This window comes from Oncorhynchus mykiss, chromosome 17 (assembly GCF_013265735.2).
Source record: "Oncorhynchus mykiss isolate Arlee chromosome 17, USDA_OmykA_1.1, whole genome shotgun sequence".
Taxonomy (NCBI): domain Eukaryota; kingdom Metazoa; phylum Chordata; class Actinopteri; order Salmoniformes; family Salmonidae; genus Oncorhynchus; species Oncorhynchus mykiss.
In genome coordinates, this window is record NC_048581.1 from 45,113,878 (window position 1) to 45,134,866 (window position 20,989).

Below are 20,989 nucleotides of genomic sequence, written 5' to 3' on the forward strand. Positions count from 1 at the left end.
TGACCACAATTGCCTGAACTTATGATGTGCCTTTGTGTTTTCTATAGGTTGAACTGGAAGACTCCAAAATCCAAATTTCGAACCTCTGGGAAAAACTCGTTTTAATGACTCCAACCTAGGTGTATGTAAACTTCCGACTTAAACTGTACAGTGCCTTGCGAAAGTATTCGGCCCCCTTGAACTTTGCGAACTTTTGCCACATTTCAGGCTTCAAACAAAAAGATATAAAACTGTATTTTTTTGTGAAGAATCAACAACAATTGGGACACAATCATGAAGTGTAACAACATTTATTGGATATTTCAAACTTTTTTAACAAATCAAAAACTGAAAAATTGGGCGTGCAAAATTATTCAGCCCCTTTACTTTCAGTGCAGCAAACTCTCTCCAGAAGTTCAGTGAGGATCTCTGAATGATCCAATGTTGACCTAAATGACTAATGATGCTAAATACAATCCACCTGTGTGTAATCAAGTCTCCGTATAAATGCACCTGCACTGTGATAGTCTCAGAGGTCCGTCAAAAGCGCAGAGAGCATCATGAAGAACAAGGAACACACCAGGCAGGTCCGAGATACTGTTGTGAAGAAGTTTAAAGACGGATTTGGATACAAAAAGATTTCTCAAGCTTTAAACATCCCAAGGAGCACTGTGCAAGCGATAATATTGAAATGGAAGGAGTATCAGACCACTGCAAATCTACCAAGACCTGGCCGTCCCTCTAAACTTTCAGCTCATACAAGGAGAAGACTGATCAGAGATGCAGCCAAGAGGCCCATGATCACTCTGGATGAACTGCAGAGATCTACAGCTGAGGTGGGAGACTCTGTCCATAGGACAACAATCAGTCGTATATTGCACAAATCTGGCCTTTATGGAAGAGTGGCAAGAAGAAAGCCATTTCTTAAAGATATCCATAAAAAGTGTTGTTTAAAGTTTGCCACAAGCCACCTGGGAGACACACCAAACATGTGGAAGAAGGTGCTCTGGTCAGATGAAACCAAAATTGAACTTTTTGGCAACAATGCAAAACGTTATGTTTGGCGTAAAAGCAACACAGCTCATCACCCTGAACACACCATCCCCACTGTCAAACATGGTGGTGGCAGCATCATGGTTTGGGCCTGCTTTTCTTCAGCAGGGACAGGGAAGATGGTTAAAATTGATGGGAAGATGGATGGAGCCAAATACAGGACCATTCTGGAAGAAAACCTGATGGAGTCTGCAAAAGACCTGAGACTGGGACGGAGATTTGTCTTCCAACAAGACAATGATCCAAAACATAAAGCAAAATCTACAATGGAATGGTTCAAAAATAAACATATCCAGGTGTTAGAATGGCCAAGTCAAAGTCCAGACCTGAATCCAATCGAGAATCTGTGGAAAGAACTGAAAACTGCTGTTCACAAATGCTCTCCATCCAACCTCACTGAGCTCGAGCTGTTTTGCAAGGAGGAATGGGAAAAAATGTCAGTCTCTCGATGTGCAAAACTGATAGAGACATACCCCAAGCGACTTACAGCTGTAATCGCAGCAAAAGGTGGCGCTACAAAGTATTAACTTAAGGGGGCTGAATAATTTTGCACGCCCAATTTTTCAGTTTTTGATTTGTTAAAAAAGTTTGAAATATCCAATAAATGTCGTTCCACTTCATGATTGTGTCCCACTTGTTGTTGATTCTTCACAAAAAGTGAAGTTTTACAGTTTTTATATCTTTATGTTTGAAGCCTGAAATATGGCAAAAGGTCGCAAAGTTCAAGGGGGCGAATACTTTCGCAAGGCACTGTATATGTGTGTGTGTGTGTGTGTATTTATATGTATGTGTACAGTGTGCATGTGTGTTATATATATATTTACAAAAAAATATGGGGTATTGGAAATAATGCAGACAATTACATTAATGGAAGCTACGATCTATCTGCAATATTAAAGCTGAACTACACCCTACATTTAAAAAAAATACTAATAAATAAATAAAAGACAGTACACAGGCTCTGTCGCAGCCAGCCGCGACCGGGAGGTCCGTGGGACGACGCACAATTGGCCTAGCGTTGTCCGGGTTAGGGAGGGTTTGGCCGGTAGGGATATCCTTGTCTCATCGCGCACCAGCGACTCCTGTGGCAGGCAAGGCGCAGTGCACGCTAACCAAGGTAGCCAGGTGCACGGTGTTTCCTCCGACACATTGGTGCGGCTGGCTTCTGGGTTGGAGGCGCACTGTGTTAAGAAGCAGTGCGGCTTGGTTGGGTTGTGTTTCGGAGGACGCATGGCTTTCGACATTCATTTCTCCCGAGCCCGTACGGGAGTTGTAGCGATGAGACAAGATAGTAATTACTAACAACAATTGGATACCATGAAATTGGGGAGAAAAGGGGCTAAAATAAAAAATATATGCCTTTAAACAGCTTGGCAAATTCCAGAATAATTCCAGAAAATTATGTCATGGCTTTAGAAGATCCTGATAGGATAATTAACATAATTTGAGTCGATTGGAGGTGTACCTGTGGATGTATTTCAAGGACTACCTTGTCTGGTTCATCCTTAGGAGCAATTTCCAAACTCCTGAAGGTACCACGTTCATCTGTACAAACAATAGTATGCAAGTATAAACACCATGGGACCACGCAGCCATCATACCGCTCAGGAAGGAGACGCGTTCTGTCTCCAAGAGATGAATGTACTTTGGAGCAAAAAGTGCAAATCAATCCCAGAACAACAGCAAAGGACCTTGTGAAGATGCTGGAGAAAACAGATGCAAAAGTATCTATATCCACAGTAAAATGAGTCCTATATCGACATAACTTGAAAGGCCGCTCAGCAAGGAAGAAGCCACTGCTCCAAAACCGTCATAAAAAAGCCAGACTACGGTTTGCAAGTGCACATAGGGACAAAGATCGTACTTTTTGGAGAAATGTCCTCTGGTCTGATGAAACTAAAATAGAACTGTTTGGCCATGATGGCCATCGTTATGTTTGGAGGAAAAAGGTGGAGGCTTGCAAGCAGAAGAACACCATCCCGACCGTGAAGCACGGTGGTGGCAGCATCATGTTGTGGGGGTGCTTTGCTGCTGGAGGGACTGGTGCACTTCACAAAATAGATGGCATCATGAGGTAGGAAAATGATGTGGATATATTGAAGCAACATCTCAAGACATCAGTCAAGAAGTTAAAGCTTGGTTGCAATTGGCTCTTTCAAATGGACAATGACCCCAAGTATACTTACAAAGTTGTGGCAAAATGGCTTAATGATAAGAAAGTCAAGTTATTGGAGTGGCCATCACAAAGCTCTGACCTCAATCCCACAGAAAATTTGTGGGCAGAACTGAAAAAGCGTGTGCAAGCAAGGAGGCTTACAAACCTGACTTAGTCACACCAGCTCTGTCAGGACGAATGGGCCAAAATTCACCATACTTATTGTGGGAAGCTTGTGGAAGGCTAGCCGAAATGTTTGACCCAAGTTAAACAATTTAAAGGCAATTCTACCAAATACTAATTAAGTGTATGTAATCTTCTGACCCACTAGGAATGTGATGAAAGAACTAAAAGCTGAAAAAAATAATTCTCTCTACTATTATTCTGACATTTCACATTCTTAAAATAAAGTTGTGATCCTAACTGACCTAAAACAGGGATTTTTTACTAGGATTAAATGCCAGGAATTGTGAAAAACTGAGTTTAAATGCATTTGGCTAAGGTGTATGTAAACATCTGACTTATGTTGGCTGACAATTTGTTAGCTACGTTATCCTTACAAACCGCATAGCATTACTGCAGTATGTTCCAGCATGTTAGCTAGTTACCTAACGTTAGTTGGCTACTAATACATCGAACTTGCCAGGAAGCATATTAACTATCTGCTAACTAACTAAACAACATTTATTGACTTGATTATTCACATCATTCTTAGCTAAGTGGTATAGTCGTTGTGCGTTTCAATGGACATAGTTAATTCTGGCTATCTACTCCGATTTCAGAGCACTCTTGCGCAGAATATGGCCGGTGTCAGTAAACATGGGCAAAAAAAGCGTAATTAAATTGTTGCCAGCAGCACAGTTACAGTCTCCAACACTCTGTATAACATGAAAACAGCCTAACCAGCTCTGCTAGGGGGAGTAAAATGGTCAGAGTGAGGTGTTCTCTCATTTGTGTCTGGAAGTAACTAGCCAACGTTACTCAGATAGCTTGGGTGCTTGACTGCCGTTGAACGCTCGGATCAACCCTACTCCTCGGCCAGAGTGTCCAGTGTGCTCTCTGAATGCTCCGAGAATTGTTTTTACAAAAGGACAATCTGTCCACTCTCTGGATTTACGAACGCCCAGAGCGCACTGTGGCACTCCAGATTGAATTTATGAACACAAACGAAATCGTAAAATGTCTAGCTAGTCATTTGTCATGCTAACAAGCTAGCAAGAGTTTGCATAGCAACAGCATCAACTTCCGGTAGACAGGCGAAGCACTAGTATGCTCAACTGAAACAATACCATTCGTTTACAATATACTAAAATGAACTAATAGTATGTTGTATATACTCATTAAGTATGTAGTATACAGTATGTTAGTATGGGTATTCGAACACAGCTCTAGTCTTCACCCAGTAGCTCAGATTGTAATTTCCCCTTTCTTGCATGCTTTTAATTCTGACTCTTTGTGTATTAGGCTATAGGCCTAGTGGAATGTATATAAGAAGACATTTAAGTTAAAAGCCAATTATTGTTATTATATGCCTTATTTTGTCATTCCAGTTAAATTCTGATTTCAGATTATCAATCAAAGTTTTTCTCTATCTTCATTAGGAATTTGTGTAAATGGCAGCGGTTTGGGAAAAGACACACAAAGATACACATTTTCAAAGGAGTTTTTTCTTGACTGATTACCATTTGATTGATGTGGTGCGATTGCATGTCATATCATTTGAAAGGGCTGTTTCTCAGCTTTCAAAATATGTATTACGTTTTCACATATGGTCTGACACCAGCAAAGTATGTTCATTAATGTACGCTGGTCTCAGTACATTCATGAATTCCCCCATGGATTGGATGGCATCACAAACATCCAACTCGCACCACAATATAACACCTGAACACATGACATACATGTCTGTTATGTCACAGCTGTCTGTTGTTATTTCAAGGATGAGTGAAGAGGTTCGGTAAGACTCCCTATGAATCATTAGCGAGCACCCCTGGCTTTGACTAGAATATAATCTTCTGTGATTTTAGTTTAATGTGAATTGGGCAAAGTGAGGTAGGTTAGGTGTGTGTGTCTCTACTGTACCGGAATGCTGCCAGGTATTCAGCGTCGCCCATGGGAGGGTCCAAGCCTCCCGTCCACGCCACATTGACATTGAAGCCCTCACCTGCTCCTGCTCCAACCTGGACAGAGCGCGAGAAAGAGTTATGTCTCACTTCATGGAAAGTTGTGCTGAGAGTTGAAAGGTCATGAGATATTTTGCATCAAATGTTCACAAACGTATCAGCACGGTTGTTGAAAAATGCGCATTTGTTACAATTGAGGAAAAGCCGCGTCACATTTCAATGACATATGGGAGTGATTACGATTTCCAAATGAAAGACGGCTGGCCATTAATTCAACGCCTCCATCAACTCAACTATTTTGATTTTTGATACAATTTGTCAAATCGGCTTATAAATCCCTCGCAGCAACAACAAAACTACACCCAGATTAAGTCCCAGTTTTAACACACTACAGGGACGTACGTATATTCCTGAGTCGGCACTTGGCGATATTCAGTTTCTAGTTATATTTCACATAATCTCCGCACCCAGAACCAAATGTTAACATCTGTTGCGAGAGACTATATTTCACCGGTGGATGTCTCCCTGATTTGACCTCACGTTCGTGGGGTGGCATACTAACTGATCCCCTGGTCTTAAGAGGAGAGTAAGCCTTAAAAATGTCTGCTAACGGCTATTTAGCTTTTGAAACTCCTCCGCCATCGCTCAATGTCATGGTGAGGAGATAGTGAGGACTCTGAGTGACACACTCTTGGCAACAAATTGCAGCAATTTCCTTTGTGTGTGTGTGTGTGTGTGTGTGTGTGTGTGTGTGTTCGTGTGTGTGAGGATGATGTGCATTGCAGAGTGTCTGACTTGACTCTCTCTCGGTAGACGGGATGTTCACAGGGCAAACTCAAAACACATGAGCTCCGCCATCCACTGCCAACTAGTCACTCTCCCTCTCTTTCTCTTTCTCCATTGTTCTTCTCTACTTCATCCCCTTTCTTCGTCTCCCCCCTTTCTGTTATTCCTTTCATGTTTAAGAGACGCTGGAGCGGATTACGGGTACCCTGATGTTTCTCTGTGGTACCCCTGATGACATCAATGCTACCCCTTAGTGTGTTATATAGGTACACGGGGTTGTGGTCGAGGGACACAGAGACCCCAGAGGTTTACCACACAGCTCAGTGGCGGTCGAGGGGCCATTTAAGGCTAAGCCACATCCAAGCCAGCATAGCATCTAATGGACCATCCTCCCATGATGAAGAATATGGTAAAACATCCCCTTTTTTTTATCCTCCTTATTTGGTGAGAATGGAGTGGGTAGTAACAAACGCTAAAGGGGTTTCAGACTATTGGGCAGACACAATCCGTTCTGTGCTGGCTCAGACGTTTTCTTTTTTTCCCCCACATGAAAAGACCAATCATGCATTTGATGGGGGAGCATGATGTACATGGTGGTGGATCGTCCAACCTAACTTACCTCGGCTGGGTTACCGCTACCGGGGAAGAAGTTGCCATTGTCATAGCGATGCAGGGAGATGTACAGCACGCTGGAGTCGTTGTAGAACACTGACTGGGTACCGTTGCCATGGTGAACATCCTGCACATTGGGGATACAGGTCAAGGGGTCATCATATGTAGTATGCTTGACCAGTCTCATACTTGCTCTGGATGTTTGCATCTTATTTGTCTTTACAAACCAGGTAGTATTTAAGTGTGCATGTGTTCCAACGTGTGTGTGTGTGTGTGTCTGTCTGTGTCTGTGTTAACGCCCAGACTCGTGGCGGGCCCAGACTCATGTGAAAAGCAGAGATCAGTGTGAATGTTGACACCACGCGTATGGTCAATATGTGTGTTGTGTAAGTAAGCAAGTGTTAAGCTCTCATGTGTGGACCAGTGATGGCGGTCATCTCTCACCCAGTCCACAATGAGGATCTTGCTGATGCTGAGTTTGTGCTGGAGCTGCTTGGCTGCGATGGCCACGGAGTTGAAGAAGCAGAAACCCCTTTGGAAAGACACATATGGACTTATGAGGACATAATCAGGACAGGAGGTCATGTCCCCATAACGTGACAAAAGACACCCAATGTAATGTGAGGGCATCTCAGAGAATGTCCTCACAATACACACACTAGGTGATGTGAGGATATTAGTGCCAATGGGTCAAACATGCTTTGTTTCACTGGACATGCACTCATATTTAGGCTTGGTGTGAATGGCGAAGGGGCAATGTATGAATGATGGGAAAAAGACACGGCAAGTAAACATCTGACAATCTCAGACAAAAGAAAACCATAACAGAAACAAAAGCAAAACACAAAGACGAAAATACTCTCCGCATATCCAAATAAGTTCTGGTGAAATAACTTCTCGTGACCTGAAATAATTTCTCGTGACCTCCCTCCTCGAGCATTTCAGAGAGCGTGCTCCGCATAAAACCACTTACAGTAAGCCGGCTCGTACCCAATATCCGTAGGATATTGTGAGACAGGGAAGGTGTGAGAGAAAGAGTTGATGTATGAAAATGAGAAGAGGAATGTTGAAAGCGGTGTTGTCAGCAGGAGCTATAAGCTCGGCGAGTGTGAACTGTAGATCATATCTACCGGCCAACTCCTTTCCTCCAGTAAGTCTTTATCGACACATAAATTACTAGTGACAGGCACTGCTGAGTACACACACTATCGCGCGTGAACCCACTCACGCATGCAAGCACCCACACACACATACGCTGACGTATGCAAGCACACACAGCTGAATGTGGTTAGCCTTCTAATGCATTCTATTTCAGACTGATGCACAGACATGCACCCACACACACACACACACATGCACACAAGCCTTGGGCAGGTAACGCACAGACTCCATACACACACACATTACACACACTTTTGGACAGTGCTTTTGATGTGTAGGGAAAACCCTTTGAAATTATTTTAGAGACCTCCTGGCTCCGTGTGTGTGTGTGTGTGTGTGTGTGTGTGTGTGTGTGTGTGTGTGTGTGTGTGTGTGTGTGTGTGTGTGTGTGTGTGTGTGTCAGTACTTACAAGGGGGTAGAGCGGGCTGCATGGTGTCCAGGGGGCCTCACCACTGCAAAGCCATTCTGTGAGATGTAAATAGAAAGTGTTACACTTTGGCTCTCTCTGAGCACATCTTACAATTTGATGTTCATCAGTTCAGAATACACTGAATGGTACTGATATAGAAAGGCAATTTTTAAATTCCAATTTCATGTGAAGTTCATAAATAATGAACAGAAATGACATTATGCTTCAATATCCAGGTGTATTAATGTATGTTACAGTGTTGACAATTCTGACCAGTTGTGTTACGGCCCTGACATAACTAAGTGGGGGTGTAACTGAGGTGACGATGAACGGTTGGTGGTCTCACCTTCAGCTCTCCCTGTGCTACCCTGAGCGCCAGTTCCGTCACGCTGCCTGCCGCCAAGCGAGACGCCGTCGACGTGTGTGTCTCATTCCAGATCGTATCGTTGTCCACCTGTCAATCATGCAAAACCAGGAATTTACCAGGGGGCGGGATCAAAGTTAAAACCACTAGGAGAAACAAGGGCATCGTTTAGAAACATTATAAGTACATTGGTTGAAATAGGTGTCACTTGATATCAACTATGTGACAGCCCAATGAGGTAAAGAGGAAGTCATGCAGTGGAATTAGGAAACAGAGGTGACGGGTTGTGGTAAGGACTGGATTATTACAGTATTGGATTACAAAGTCTCTACTGTGAACCAACTAAATGAAGAGTAGCATAACTTATTGGGAGTCAGGGGGATAGAAGTGGCAAGGGTAACATTTACCCACACAAATCACCACAACCTTGACTTTAACTGCTGATGATGACAGTAAAGGGGGTAGTAGAGTATTCCTGTTCTCAGATTCTCTCTCTCTCTCTCTCTCCCTCACTTTGTTATTCCATGTTTCAAAACTCCACATTTCTGGCGGTTTGGCACGACAGAACAATGAAATCCTAGGAATTTCTTTTATCACTTTCTTCGCCATCTTGTTTCAATCAGCTCGCCTCACCAGAGGAACCAAAGGCCGGAAATCCAGGCAGATCAGGCGCCTTATCAACACCATGCAAACCCTCCTCTACTCTCCTTTTCACCCTATTGCTCTCATCTTCTTCCTCCTCCACTCATCCCCTTTTCATCCTCTTCTTCAGTGTCCACATAGTTTTTCTTCATCATGACTATACACAGTCTACCTCCTTCTCTTTTACTCTTCAACGCTCCTCTGCCCCTTCTCTTTCATCTTCATCATCCTCCTGCACTCCTCTCTTCTTCAGTGTCTGCATTTTCTCTTTCCTTATCCACACCATATTAGCAGCATTCTTCCTCCTTATCTCTTCTCCCCCTCTCTCCACTCATCCTCTCTTCATCCTCTTCTTTAGTGTCTAGATTCTCTCTTTCCCCACATCCCTTCCTCCTGAATAAATTCCCCTCCACTCAACCACTCAACCACAGTTCCCCAGGCACCCCTCCAAGCGAGCGATTCGGAGTCCACCCCATTTCTTCCTCTCTCTCTTCCTCTCATCTCTCACCTCTTCTTTGCCTTTGATATCTGATTGGCGTTTCGACCGTGTCCCCGCCAGCAACAACAGCCTCCACAATTTGTCGCTCTATTAGCTTAATTGTGTAATGAGGTATAATCAAGCTTGTAATGTTTGCCATTTTGTAATGTGATTAGATAAGTGGACAGATTTCACATGACTCTTTGATTGTTTGTTACAGGGTCTGTTGAGCTGTTTGCCTGTGTACTGTGTGTGTGTGTGTACTGTGTGTGTGTGTGTGTGTGTGTGTGTGTGTGTACTGTGTGTGTGTGTGTGTGTGTGTGTGTGTGTTTCTGAGTAACTCACTCCAACTCCTCCACATGGTAGCATCACAAACATCCTTTGAGATAAGATTCCTGAAAGAGTGAGATAAATCCAATACATTAATCTTACATTCATATATGTGTATAGTTCCATGTGTGTGATTATGAGTGTGAATAAAATACTTGTGTGGCTATTACTAGGGCTGTTGCGGTGACCGTATTACCACCACACCGGCGGTCACGAGTTATGAAGGCAGTCAAATTCCACGTTACCGTTTAGTCACGGTAATTAGGCTTCTCCAAGCTCTGATGCTGCTGCTGGTCATTAGTAGCCTTCCAAACTTGCTAACTGACTGGTACTCAGCACTCTTGTCCCTCTATTCACTCTGGCATCAATGCAAATGCATTCGAAAATCTAATCAAACACTTCATGAGAGTCCATGAGCTCATGTTGCGCAACATCTCTATAGGCTATGCAATAGTGGCCGCTAAATAAAAAGAGGAGGATCCCATCAGCTTTCCACAGGCTAGCCCTACTATATTTATTTCTCAACTTCCTAATATTAAGCACATTGCTTATATTTACATTAGGAGTATAGCCTACCTGGCTGGAATGAAAATAAACCACGGGGAAAAGCGTCCTCCATTCGCTATTTAAGTGCATAGATGACATGTATTTTTTCCCCTCATTCTAAATCAAAACCAATTTCACTCATGTATTATTTAGCATATGTAAAGACAAGATTAAATCAAGAATAGTCGGATGGGTGACAATATTAGCCTATCACTTGTGACTTATATATTATTACTTGTGAATGATGCCCAGCATAAGAAACAAATGGCTTTTTTTGTGTGACTTGTTCAAATCATAGTCGCACACCTCATGTAGCCTAGCCCATAGGCCTATATGTTTTAATAAGGTTTGTATTACAACTAAAGTGGCCAAATAACTTAAACTTAAAATGAAGCACATTAATTCACTTTACAAGGGGTGTAGAGCCTAACTGGCATATATAAGCAGCGTGTGAGTTTCACGTTTGGGGAAGATCCTTTTCACCATAGAAATGCACCTTCATAATAAAAGCATCACACGCATAAACAAATTCCCTTTTGATAAGTGTTTTCCGCTAATGGGACATTCGCGCTTATAACCTACTGCCGTTTGTGCATTGCTGCACTTATAACGTGAAGAAATAGACAAATAGTTTATCAACATTTTAAGCTAAATGTTCTGATCTGTTGCGTCAGTCACATTGCATAAAATAAAAGGTGTTTTGATGCTGATGGTTGTATTAACTTGGGATCTATCTCATCCCACAACTATCTCAGACAATGTTTGGAATATTTATTTCTCGCACAGAATATAATAGGTCGACTGGTGTACTCTGGGGATAGTAGATTGACATAGGCTGGTGCTTTAGCTGTTCGTAAGGCCTACTCATGTCGTCGGCTAACGAAAAGTAAACGTGGGCAGTTCTAATATCTTCAGTATGCACCTCGGAATTGGATGAGGACGCGCGCAGTTGCGTCCCCCAATGTGTCTGTCTTCACTTGTAGCCTGTGAGAAAGACCCGATCACGTGATGGAGAGCAGTGTGAGTGAGAGACACTTCGGATTGGCAGCACACTCAGGGAGAAGGGCACAACAGGCAGCACTCCGGGCCGCAAAAGGCATGGATTTTTTTTTATGGTGCATTACGGCCACAAAGGGGATGCTGCCGTGAAATTCGAGGCGTTAATCAAGTGCTTGGCAAATTGTGAATGAGAGACTATTGGAGTGTGTACAGCCTGCCTTTCAAGCTACTTCTTTGGGGAAATTATCATTAGAGTCTCATCATGCAGCCTTACAATGTACTAAAATCAAAACATAGAGCCCAAAGTATGTAGAACAACTAAAGTTACATCAAAAACTCTAAATGAAGCATATCGGAGTAGCTGTTTCTTTGTTAACCGCTCAACACACAAAATAGCAGCGTGTGCGCACTCCCTCAAATCCTTTGGAGAATAAAAAAATACTAAAATATTCAGCTTTGTTCAATTGTATTCTTCGTACTATAAAATAATATAAAATAATGCCACGGAATTCTAAGCAAATATTGTCTGCTATATGAACTAGTGTAGCCCACAGCCATTTGGCATAGCCAGATCAGGACTAAACATAAGGACAACTCAGATAATGCTATTCTGTTCTTCTGAAATAGACTACATTTTCTTCATATCATGCTTCTTTAGACCGGTCTAAAATAAATAATGGATTTATTGTGAAGGTGTAGGCTATATTTACATGGATTTAGTCAACTTTTTAAAAAAAAATGGCTTGTAGGCTATGTGTGGGAGCCAGGAGATGCTAAATGTGTTAAATGTTAATTAACGGTCAATTACCATGAGACCGACAGTTATTTGCTTGACAGTCATCGACTGACGACATTTTGTAACCGCCACAGCCCTACCTATTACCTATATGCCCAAGTGAGTGTGAGTGTTTGACAATGAGATGTGTCAGAGCGGTGTGTGTGTGTGTGTGTGTGCGCGTGAAGATGAGCGTGCATGTTTGTGTGTCGGTGTATGTGTGAGAGAGAGAGAGAGAGAGAGAGAGAGAGACTGAGTGCGTGTCGCACCAGCCAGCTTGCGGTTGTCCAGTTTGAGGCGGTTGAGTGGGTTGGTGCCGTACAGCAGGACGTGTTTCTCAGAGTGGACAGACTGAAGCTCCTCCAGAGTTGCCTTTCTGCTCCGGATACACTGGAGGAGTGCACACACACACACCATGCCATTTAGAATTAACCAACGCACCACACACACACACACACACACACACACACACACACACACACACACACACACACACACACACACACACACACACACACACACACACGCAGGCAGGCGCATACACACATTGGTCCACATGCATACACTCGCAAACGCACTCGCGAATGCACACATACACCCATGAACGCACACAAATTACAGCATAGGTACACACACAGGCCTCCCTTGGAAAGGAGGTCTTCTGACCTCAATGGGACTGTTTAAAGTGACAAACAAAACAAAGTTTGATCTTGGAAACCAGTGCTGGGGTGTAACCCTAGGTGGCAGCAGTGTTCATAACAGGAGTTTCAACCAACATATTTAGTTCTGTGGTGTGTAGAAATCGAAAGGGAGATACCTAGCCAGTTTTACAACTGAATGCATTTAACTGAAATGTGTCTTCCGCATTTAACCCAAACCCTCTGACTCTAGAATATTGTAGTGTAGTATGTGCTGCTGTGTAGTGCTTTATATTGTACCTACCTCACACTGGTTCCTGAGGCCTCTCTCCTGAAGTCTGGACCAGATGCTTTGGATTCTTCCAGCATGCTCGGGGTGTCGGCTGTTGTCGCCACAGGTGCACTGGTGCTTCAGCATCTGAGAGTCATACACCAGACCTACACACACACCGACACACACTGTAGTTTAGAGACCATACAAAATAGGTAGAAAGCCAGCCAGACAGATAGATAGTAGACGGGACCACAGAGATCCTAATAAATTAAGTGCTAATAACTCTAAGGATGGGACCTACAGCACCTTCTGAATATACAGTATGTTGTACACGAGATACAACAAGATACAACAAGCACGGTGTATCGTACAGCACTCCCCAAGTGTCTCTCACCAGTGGTGAAGCGTAGCTTGGCGGTGGTCTCCGGACCAGGGCCGGCCAGAGACTGTGGAGTGTCCGTGGGCCGTGGAGGAGGGGGTAGAGAGGTGGAGGCGGGGGAGGACTGGGCGCGACCGAGGGGCCGGTGGGCAGGGCCCAGAACCACGGGTACACCCAGGGGGTCCAGGTGGGTCGCTTGTCTACTACGCCTGTCTGTCAGGACCTGGAGGTGCCTGGGCTGCTCCCAACGAAATGACTGGAGGGAGGGGGGAAAAAGTAGGTGAAAAGTTAAAAAACAAACATTTAAAAGGCTAAATGTTTGTTTACTTGTTTACCCAGAAGGTTATTAGGAGTTACTTTAGCAACAACATAAAATAGCCCAACTACAGCACCTTGTAAAAGCCATGACTAAGGGATGACTAACAGAGTGAGCCGTAATGCCATGGCACCCTCTATTGGAGAGCCAGAAAGGTGGCCTGAACTGAAGCTACAAATCAAAACTAATTGTATTGGTCACATACACATATTTAGCAGATGTTATTGCGAGTGTAGCGAAAGGTTTGTGTTCCTAGCTCCAACAGTGCAGTAATATCTAACAATTCACAACAATACAATGGATTTAAGAAATATATAAATTAGGACGAGCAATGTCTAAAAAGACAGTAGAATAGAATACAGTACATACATATAAAATTAGTAAAGCAGTATGTAAACATGATTTAAACATAATTAAAGTGACTTCTGTTCCATTATTAAAATGAACAGTGATTCCATGCCTATGTACACTGTATATAGGACAGCAGCCTCTAAGGTGCAGAATTGAGTAACCGGGTGGTAGCTGGCTAGTGACGGCTATTTAACAGTCTGATGGCCTTGAAATAAAAGCATTTTTTCAGTTTCTCGGTCCCAGCTTTGATGCACAAGTAATGACCTCGCCTTCTGGATGATAGCGGGGTGAACAGGCCGTGGCTATGGTGGTTGATGTCCTTGATGATCTTTTTGGCCTTCCTGTGACATCAGATGTTGTAGGTGTCCTGGAGGGCAGGTAGTGTGCACTCGGTGATGCATTGGGCAGAGCGCACCACCATCTGGAGAGCCCTGCGGTTGTGGGCGGTGCGGTTGCCGTACCAGGCGGTGATTCAGCCCGACAGGATACTTTCAATTGTGCATCTGTAAAAGTTTGTGAGGATCTTCGGGGCCAAGCTGAATTTTTTCAGCCTCCTGAGGTTGAAGAGGCACTGTTGTGCCTTCTTCACTACACTGTCTGTGTGGGTGAACCATTTCAGTTTGTCAGTGATGTGTACACCGGGGAACTTTAAGCTTTTCACCTTCTTCACTGCTGTTCTATCGATGTGGATAGGGGGCTGCTCCCTCTGCTGTTTCCTGAAGTCCACGATCAGCTCCTTTGTTTTGTTGACGTTGAGGGAGAGGTTATTTTCCTGGCATCACTCCCCAGGGCCCTCACCTCCTCCCTGTAGGCTGTCTCGTCATTGTTGGTAATTAGTCCTACTACTGTTGTGTCGTCTGCAAACTTGATGATTGAGTTGGAGACGTGCGTGGCCACGCAGTCATGGGTGAACAGGGAGTACAGGAAGGAGCTGAGCAAGCACCCTTGTGGGGCCCCTGTGTTGAGGATAAGCAAAAATGGAGGTGTTATTTCCTACCTTCACCACCTGGGGGCCCGTCAGTAAGTCCAGGACCCAGTTGCACAGGGCGGGGTTCAGACCCAGGGCCCCAAGCTTAATGATGAGCTTGGAAGGTGCTATGGTGTTGAAGGCTGAGCTGTAGTCAATGAACAGCATTCTTACATAGGTATTCCTCTTGTCCAGATGGGATAGGGCAGTGTGCAGTGCGATGGCGATTGCATCAATTGCGGTTCCATTGTTGGGCGATTAGGCCTGGCTCGAAGTCGGCGTTAAAATCCATCCCAAACGTGCTCAATGGGGTTGATGTCAGGGCTCTGTGCAGGCCAGTCAAGTTTTTCCACACCGATCTCGATAAACCACTTCGGTATGGAACTCGCTTTGTGCACAGGGGCATTGTCATGCTGAAACAGAAAGGGCCTTCCTCAAAATGTTGCCACAAAGTTGAAAGAATTGTCTAGAATGTCATTGTATGCTGTAGCGTAAAAATGTCCCTTCACTGGAACTAAGGGGCCTAGCCCGAACCATGAAAAACAGCCCCAGATCATTATTCCTCCCCCACCAAACCTTACAGTTGGCACTATGCATTGAAGCGTGAATTATCACTCCAGAGAACGCGTTTCCACTGCTCCAGAGTCCAATGGCAGCGAGCTTTACCCAGCTCCAGTCAACGCTTGGCATTGTGCGTGGTGATCTTAGGCTTGTGTGCGGCTACACGGCCATGGAAACCCATTTCATGGAGCTCCCGATGAACAGTTCTTGTGCTGATGTTGCTTCCAGAGGTAGTTTGGAACTCCGTAGTAAGTTAATAATGTCATGGTAATAAGTGTACACACTCCCTTACATAAATAGACCCACCGAGGTCAAAAGAGGTTGGCTGGTATCGCAAATGAGGACAGATGATTTTTACGCACTACACGCTTCACCACTCGGCGGTCCCGTTCTGTAAGCTTGTGTGGCCTACCACTTCGTGGCTGAGCGAGCCATTGTTGCTCCTAGACGTTTCCACTTCACAATAACAGCACTTACAGTTGACTGGGGCAGCTCTAGCAGAAATTTGACGAAATGACTTGTTGGAAAGGTAGCATCCTATGCCAGTCCCATGTTGAAAGTCACTGAGCTCTTCAGTAAGGCCATTCTACTGCCAATGTTTGTCTATGGAGATTGCATGGCTGTGTGCTTGATTTTGTACACCTGTTTGTAACGGGTGTGGCTGAAATAGCCAAATCCACTTCTGTATATAGTGTATATTTGAGAGTGGGACTACTATAATAATTGTGTTTATGTATGACCTATAGGTCTCTTTGTGTGTGTTTATATGTGTGTGTATATCGGTGTTTGTGTGTGCGCACCTACGTGCATATGTTTGTGTCTGAGTACCTGATTCATCAGAGGTGTGTGTTCCATGGTGTGATCTCCTAGGTAATCGCCTGAGGAGGTGGACTCTGTGTCCCACATTGACTCAGTGCTACTGGTCCCACTCTGTCTACTCCTCTGGTAGCCATCCCCAGGCCCGGTCTCCGCCGGGTCCATGTCCTTCGAGGGGATCTGTGTAACACGAGGCTTCTCGCTGGACTTGGTCATGAGCTGATGAGGGAGAGACACAGACACACTCTTAAAGTCAAAGGTCATGCATCAGTCTTCCCTCTTCTTTTTGTGTTGGTGAGCACTATTATGCGGTATCTAGATGTAATTTGTATTGTGCTGTGCTGTGTGTGTGTGTGTTTAAGTCCACACAAGAATAGTAGACAAACAAAAATTTGACCAACTGAGGACATTTGTTCGTCCCATCGAGGTCAAATGCTACTTCTAGGGGGTTTAGGGTTAAGGTTAGAATTAGTGTTAGGGTCAGAATTACTTTAAGAGTAAGGGTTAGATTTATTTATTTTATTTCACCTTTATTTAACCAGGTAGGCAAGTTGAGAACAAGTTCTCATTTACAATTGCGACCTGGCCAAGATAAAGCAAAGCAGTTCGACACATACAACGACACAGAGTTACACATGGAGTAAAACAAACATACAGTCAATAATACAGTATAAACAAGTCTATATACAATGTGAGCAAATGAGGTGAGATAAGGGAGGTAAAGGCAAAAAGGCCATGGTGGCAAAGTAGATACAATATAGCAAGTAAAACACTGGAATGGTAGATTTGCAATGGGAGAATGTGCAAAGTAGAAATAAAAATAATGGGGGTGCAAAGGAGCAAAATAAATAAATACATTAAATACAGTAGGGAAAGAGGTAGTTGTTTGGGCTAAATTATAGGTGGGCTATGTACAGGTGCAGTAATCTGTGAGCTGCTCTGACAGTTGGTGCTTAAAGCTAGTGAGGGAGATAAGTGTTTCCAGTTTCAGAGATTTTTGTAGTTCGTTCCATTTAGGGTTAGGGTTAGGAGCTAGGGTTAGGTTTAGGGTTAAGGTTAGGTTGTTGGGTTATGGTTGGGGTTGGGGTTAAGGTTAGGGTAAGAGTATAGGTTAGGGTTAGGTTTAGGGTTAGGGAAAATAGGATTTTGAATGGGACTGAATTGCTTGTCCCCACAAGGTTAGCTGTACAATAAAGGAAAGAGGAAAGGGGGATACCTAGTCAGTTAACCCTAACCCTAACCCAACCCCTCTGAATCAGACTGTGTGTGTGTGTGTGTGTGTGTGTGTGTGTGAGAGCGTGTGTGGTGTGTGTGTGTGTCTTTGTCTATGCCCCTCTTTAAGATCACCTTGGTTTGTGTGTGCATGTATGTGTGTGTGTTGCTCAACAGTCCCTAAAATGTGTGTGTCCAAAAATGGTGTGTTCTCTCACCTTGCCCAGGTGTGTGTTCTGTTTGAGTCTCTCCAGCAGCAGTGCGTTGTGGTACTGCTGCATTAACTGGTGCTGGTGGTGGTGAGAGTGCAGGGGGGGCTCAGAGCGGGTCCGACCCAGGGGTCTGTGGGGGCCCGGGGGAGCCAGGCATTCCAGTCTGGAGGAGGGGTACTGGAGAGGGCCAGGGCTCAGGCCTCGCACTGAAGGAGAGAGAGGTGGGGAGAAGGGGAGGGAGAAAGAGGCGAGGGGGAGGGAGAGGAAGCAAGGAGGGTGAACATGGAGAGCGATAGGGAGGGGGGAGAAAGAAAGGGTTGAGAGAAATAGAGAGGTCAGGATCATCATGTTTGACTAAAACGTTGTGAGAATGACCAGAGAGGAAGCAGACAGTGTGGTGGAATGTTCTGATTGGCTAGGTCTGTGTAGTCACTCCCAGATCAACCAGATCCATTATAGATTAGGGAAAGTTCCTAGATCAGTTGGATAAGTGGCATTCAGTCAAACGATCAATAGAGGGCAGTGTCGCTCCGAGTGTGTTTCTCTTCGTGTGCAGCCGTCCTGAGGACTCCAGGATGACTGCAGGTGCGGCGTGTGTGTTTGTGTGAGTATGCATACATATCTACACTGTTTGTATTAAACACTAGGAACTACTAATATTGAGTTTCACCCCTTGTTGCCCTCAGAACAGCCTCAATTCGTCTTGGGCATGGACTCTACAAGGTGTCGAAAGCGATCCACAGGGATGCTGGCCCATGTTGACACTAATGCTCCACACAGTCATGTCGGCTGGATGTCCTTTGGGTGGTGGACCATTCTTGATACACATGAGAAACTGTTGAGTGTGCGTTGCAGTTCTTGACACACTCAAACCGGTGCGCCTGGCACCTACTACCAGACCCCATTCAAAGGCACTTAAATCTTTTGTCTTGCCCATTCAAACTGTGAATGGCAAACATACACAATCCATGTCTCAATTGTCTGAAGCATTAAACATCCTTCTTTAACCTGTAACCCTCCCCTTCATCTACACTGAATGAAGTGCATTTCAGTGACATAGCTTTCACCTGGATTCACCGCATTCACCCGGTCAGTCTATGTCATGGAAAGAGAACCTAATGTTTTGTACACTCAGTGTACAGTATATGTACCCTATGAGTGGGAGTGCTTGTGTGTGCGCGCGAGAGTGTGTGTGTGTGTGTGTGTGTGTGTGTGTGTGTGCGTGCATATCTGTGTGTGTTTCTCACCAGTGACTAGCTGTGTGTGCAGCAGCACTGAGGGCTCCAGGATGAGCAGGGGCTGGAGGCGTTGGTGAGCCAGCTGGGCAGCACTGAGGCCCTCCATGGGCAGGTAGACCTGGGGCAGTACCCTGGCCACCCTCTGGTGGCTACCCGACTCCCTGTCACCCTGGGTGGGCAGCCTGGCGCTGTTGGTGGGCAGGGCGGTGGAGCAGGGCAAGGAGAAGTGGGCCAGTGTGCCATCCTGGAGCAGCAACCTCTGAGCCTGATGGAGGGAGGGAGGGAGGGAGGGAGGGAGGGAGGGAGGGAGGGGACACAATAGGTCACGCACACTGTAAAACATAACTGCCAAACCCGCCTGCCTTCATGTACATATCTATAATAGCTTGCACCCCTGCACATTGATCTGGTACTGGTACTCCCTGTATTCTTGTGTGTTTTATCCCTTGTGTTACTATATTTATTTGTATTATCATGTTTTAGCTCTGCATTGTTGGGAAGGGCTCGTAAGCAAGCATTTCACAGTAAAGTCTACACCCATTGCATTCGGCTCATGTGTCAAATACAATTTCATTTGTTTCAATTTAAATAAATTGGTGTTGACTCAAACAACTATAGTCATTGGAACTTGATTCAGTTAAGTAGTATGTCCTCAATGACTAACTGCTGGGGTATCAAACTTCAGTCCTCCGTGATTCAATGTCTGTTAGAATAGTTTGAAACTTTCATTACTGTACAGCAAATTGGCCAGTGTTAATGAATGTTGATTTTTCACTGTAAGTGTTTAATTAACACTCATTGGTGTAAAATAACCCTAGTGTTACCACTACAGTTGAACCAAAACCAAGCCCATCATTATCCTATTTCCCAGCATGCTCTATTGCAGGTTGATTTTTTAGAATGGTTTGTTTCAATATCTATGTTTTCTATGCCTGTACATTGATAAATGAATCTTATGCTACTTAAATATAAATTACATACATTTTCTAAACTTATCCAATATGTTACTTGGACATATTGCATTTGTTACTGAAATGGTTGTTCCAGTTAAGTTGCTTTAGGTAGTTTCATATCATAGTTTTCCCAACCCGTGTAGTTATTCTGAATGTAGATTGCAGTTAGGGCTGGCACAATTACCGTATAACTGTGTAACCTGTGAAAACTGTAATACAAATAAATGAACAGTCATAACCGGCCTTCGTGTGGTTGAGTCCGTTTTTCCTGGTAACATGGACTCTTAAAAACATGCTGAAACTTTGTTGCTCCTTGCTGAAATAAGCAAGGTGTTTTTGCAAAAGACACTCCCTGCAGCAGCACACATAGAAATAGAATGAATATAACGTACTTGGAACCTCTAACCCTGTCAATTTCACTGGTAAACTCATGGGTACAATCGCAACGGTTGCCTGGTATTGTGATGCAATCATTTCCTTGGTAATGTAGAATGTTCATTCAAATTATGTTAACTGATGTGGCTCATGCAATGGAATGTGGCTCAATCAACACTTCCTGTGTCACGCCCTGACCTTAGATATCCTTTTTATGTCTCTATTTTGGTTTGGTCAGGGCATGAGTTGGGGTGGGCATTCTATGTTTTGTGTTCTATGTTTTC

At 44.2% G+C, this 20,989-nt stretch overlaps 1 protein-coding gene across 3 annotated transcripts in view; it reads right to left on the bottom strand.

The window, feature by feature from the left end:
- The window catches only part of LOC110493950 (histone deacetylase 7), an 87,895-nt gene that overhangs the window by 20,820 nt on the left and 46,086 nt on the right, over positions 1 to 20,989 (bottom strand). For all 3 annotated transcript variants that reach the window (XM_036949967.1, XM_021568570.2, XM_021568572.2), the window contains 12 exons: positions 19,387 to 19,642; positions 18,146 to 18,345; positions 16,728 to 16,934; positions 13,720 to 13,960; positions 13,356 to 13,489; positions 12,683 to 12,803; positions 10,109 to 10,158; positions 8,626 to 8,733; positions 8,280 to 8,335; positions 7,153 to 7,240; positions 6,716 to 6,835; positions 5,270 to 5,367 (listed from right to left, as the gene is read on the bottom strand). In XM_036949967.1, the coding sequence (XP_036805862.1) occupies positions 5,270 to 5,367; positions 6,716 to 6,835; positions 7,153 to 7,240; positions 8,280 to 8,335; positions 8,626 to 8,733; positions 10,109 to 10,158; positions 12,683 to 12,803; positions 13,356 to 13,489; positions 13,720 to 13,960; positions 16,728 to 16,934; positions 18,146 to 18,345; positions 19,387 to 19,642 (1,679 nt within the window). The remainder of the gene's footprint in view (positions 1 to 5,269; positions 5,368 to 6,715; positions 6,836 to 7,152; positions 7,241 to 8,279; positions 8,336 to 8,625; positions 8,734 to 10,108; positions 10,159 to 12,682; positions 12,804 to 13,355; positions 13,490 to 13,719; positions 13,961 to 16,727; positions 16,935 to 18,145; positions 18,346 to 19,386; positions 19,643 to 20,989) is intronic.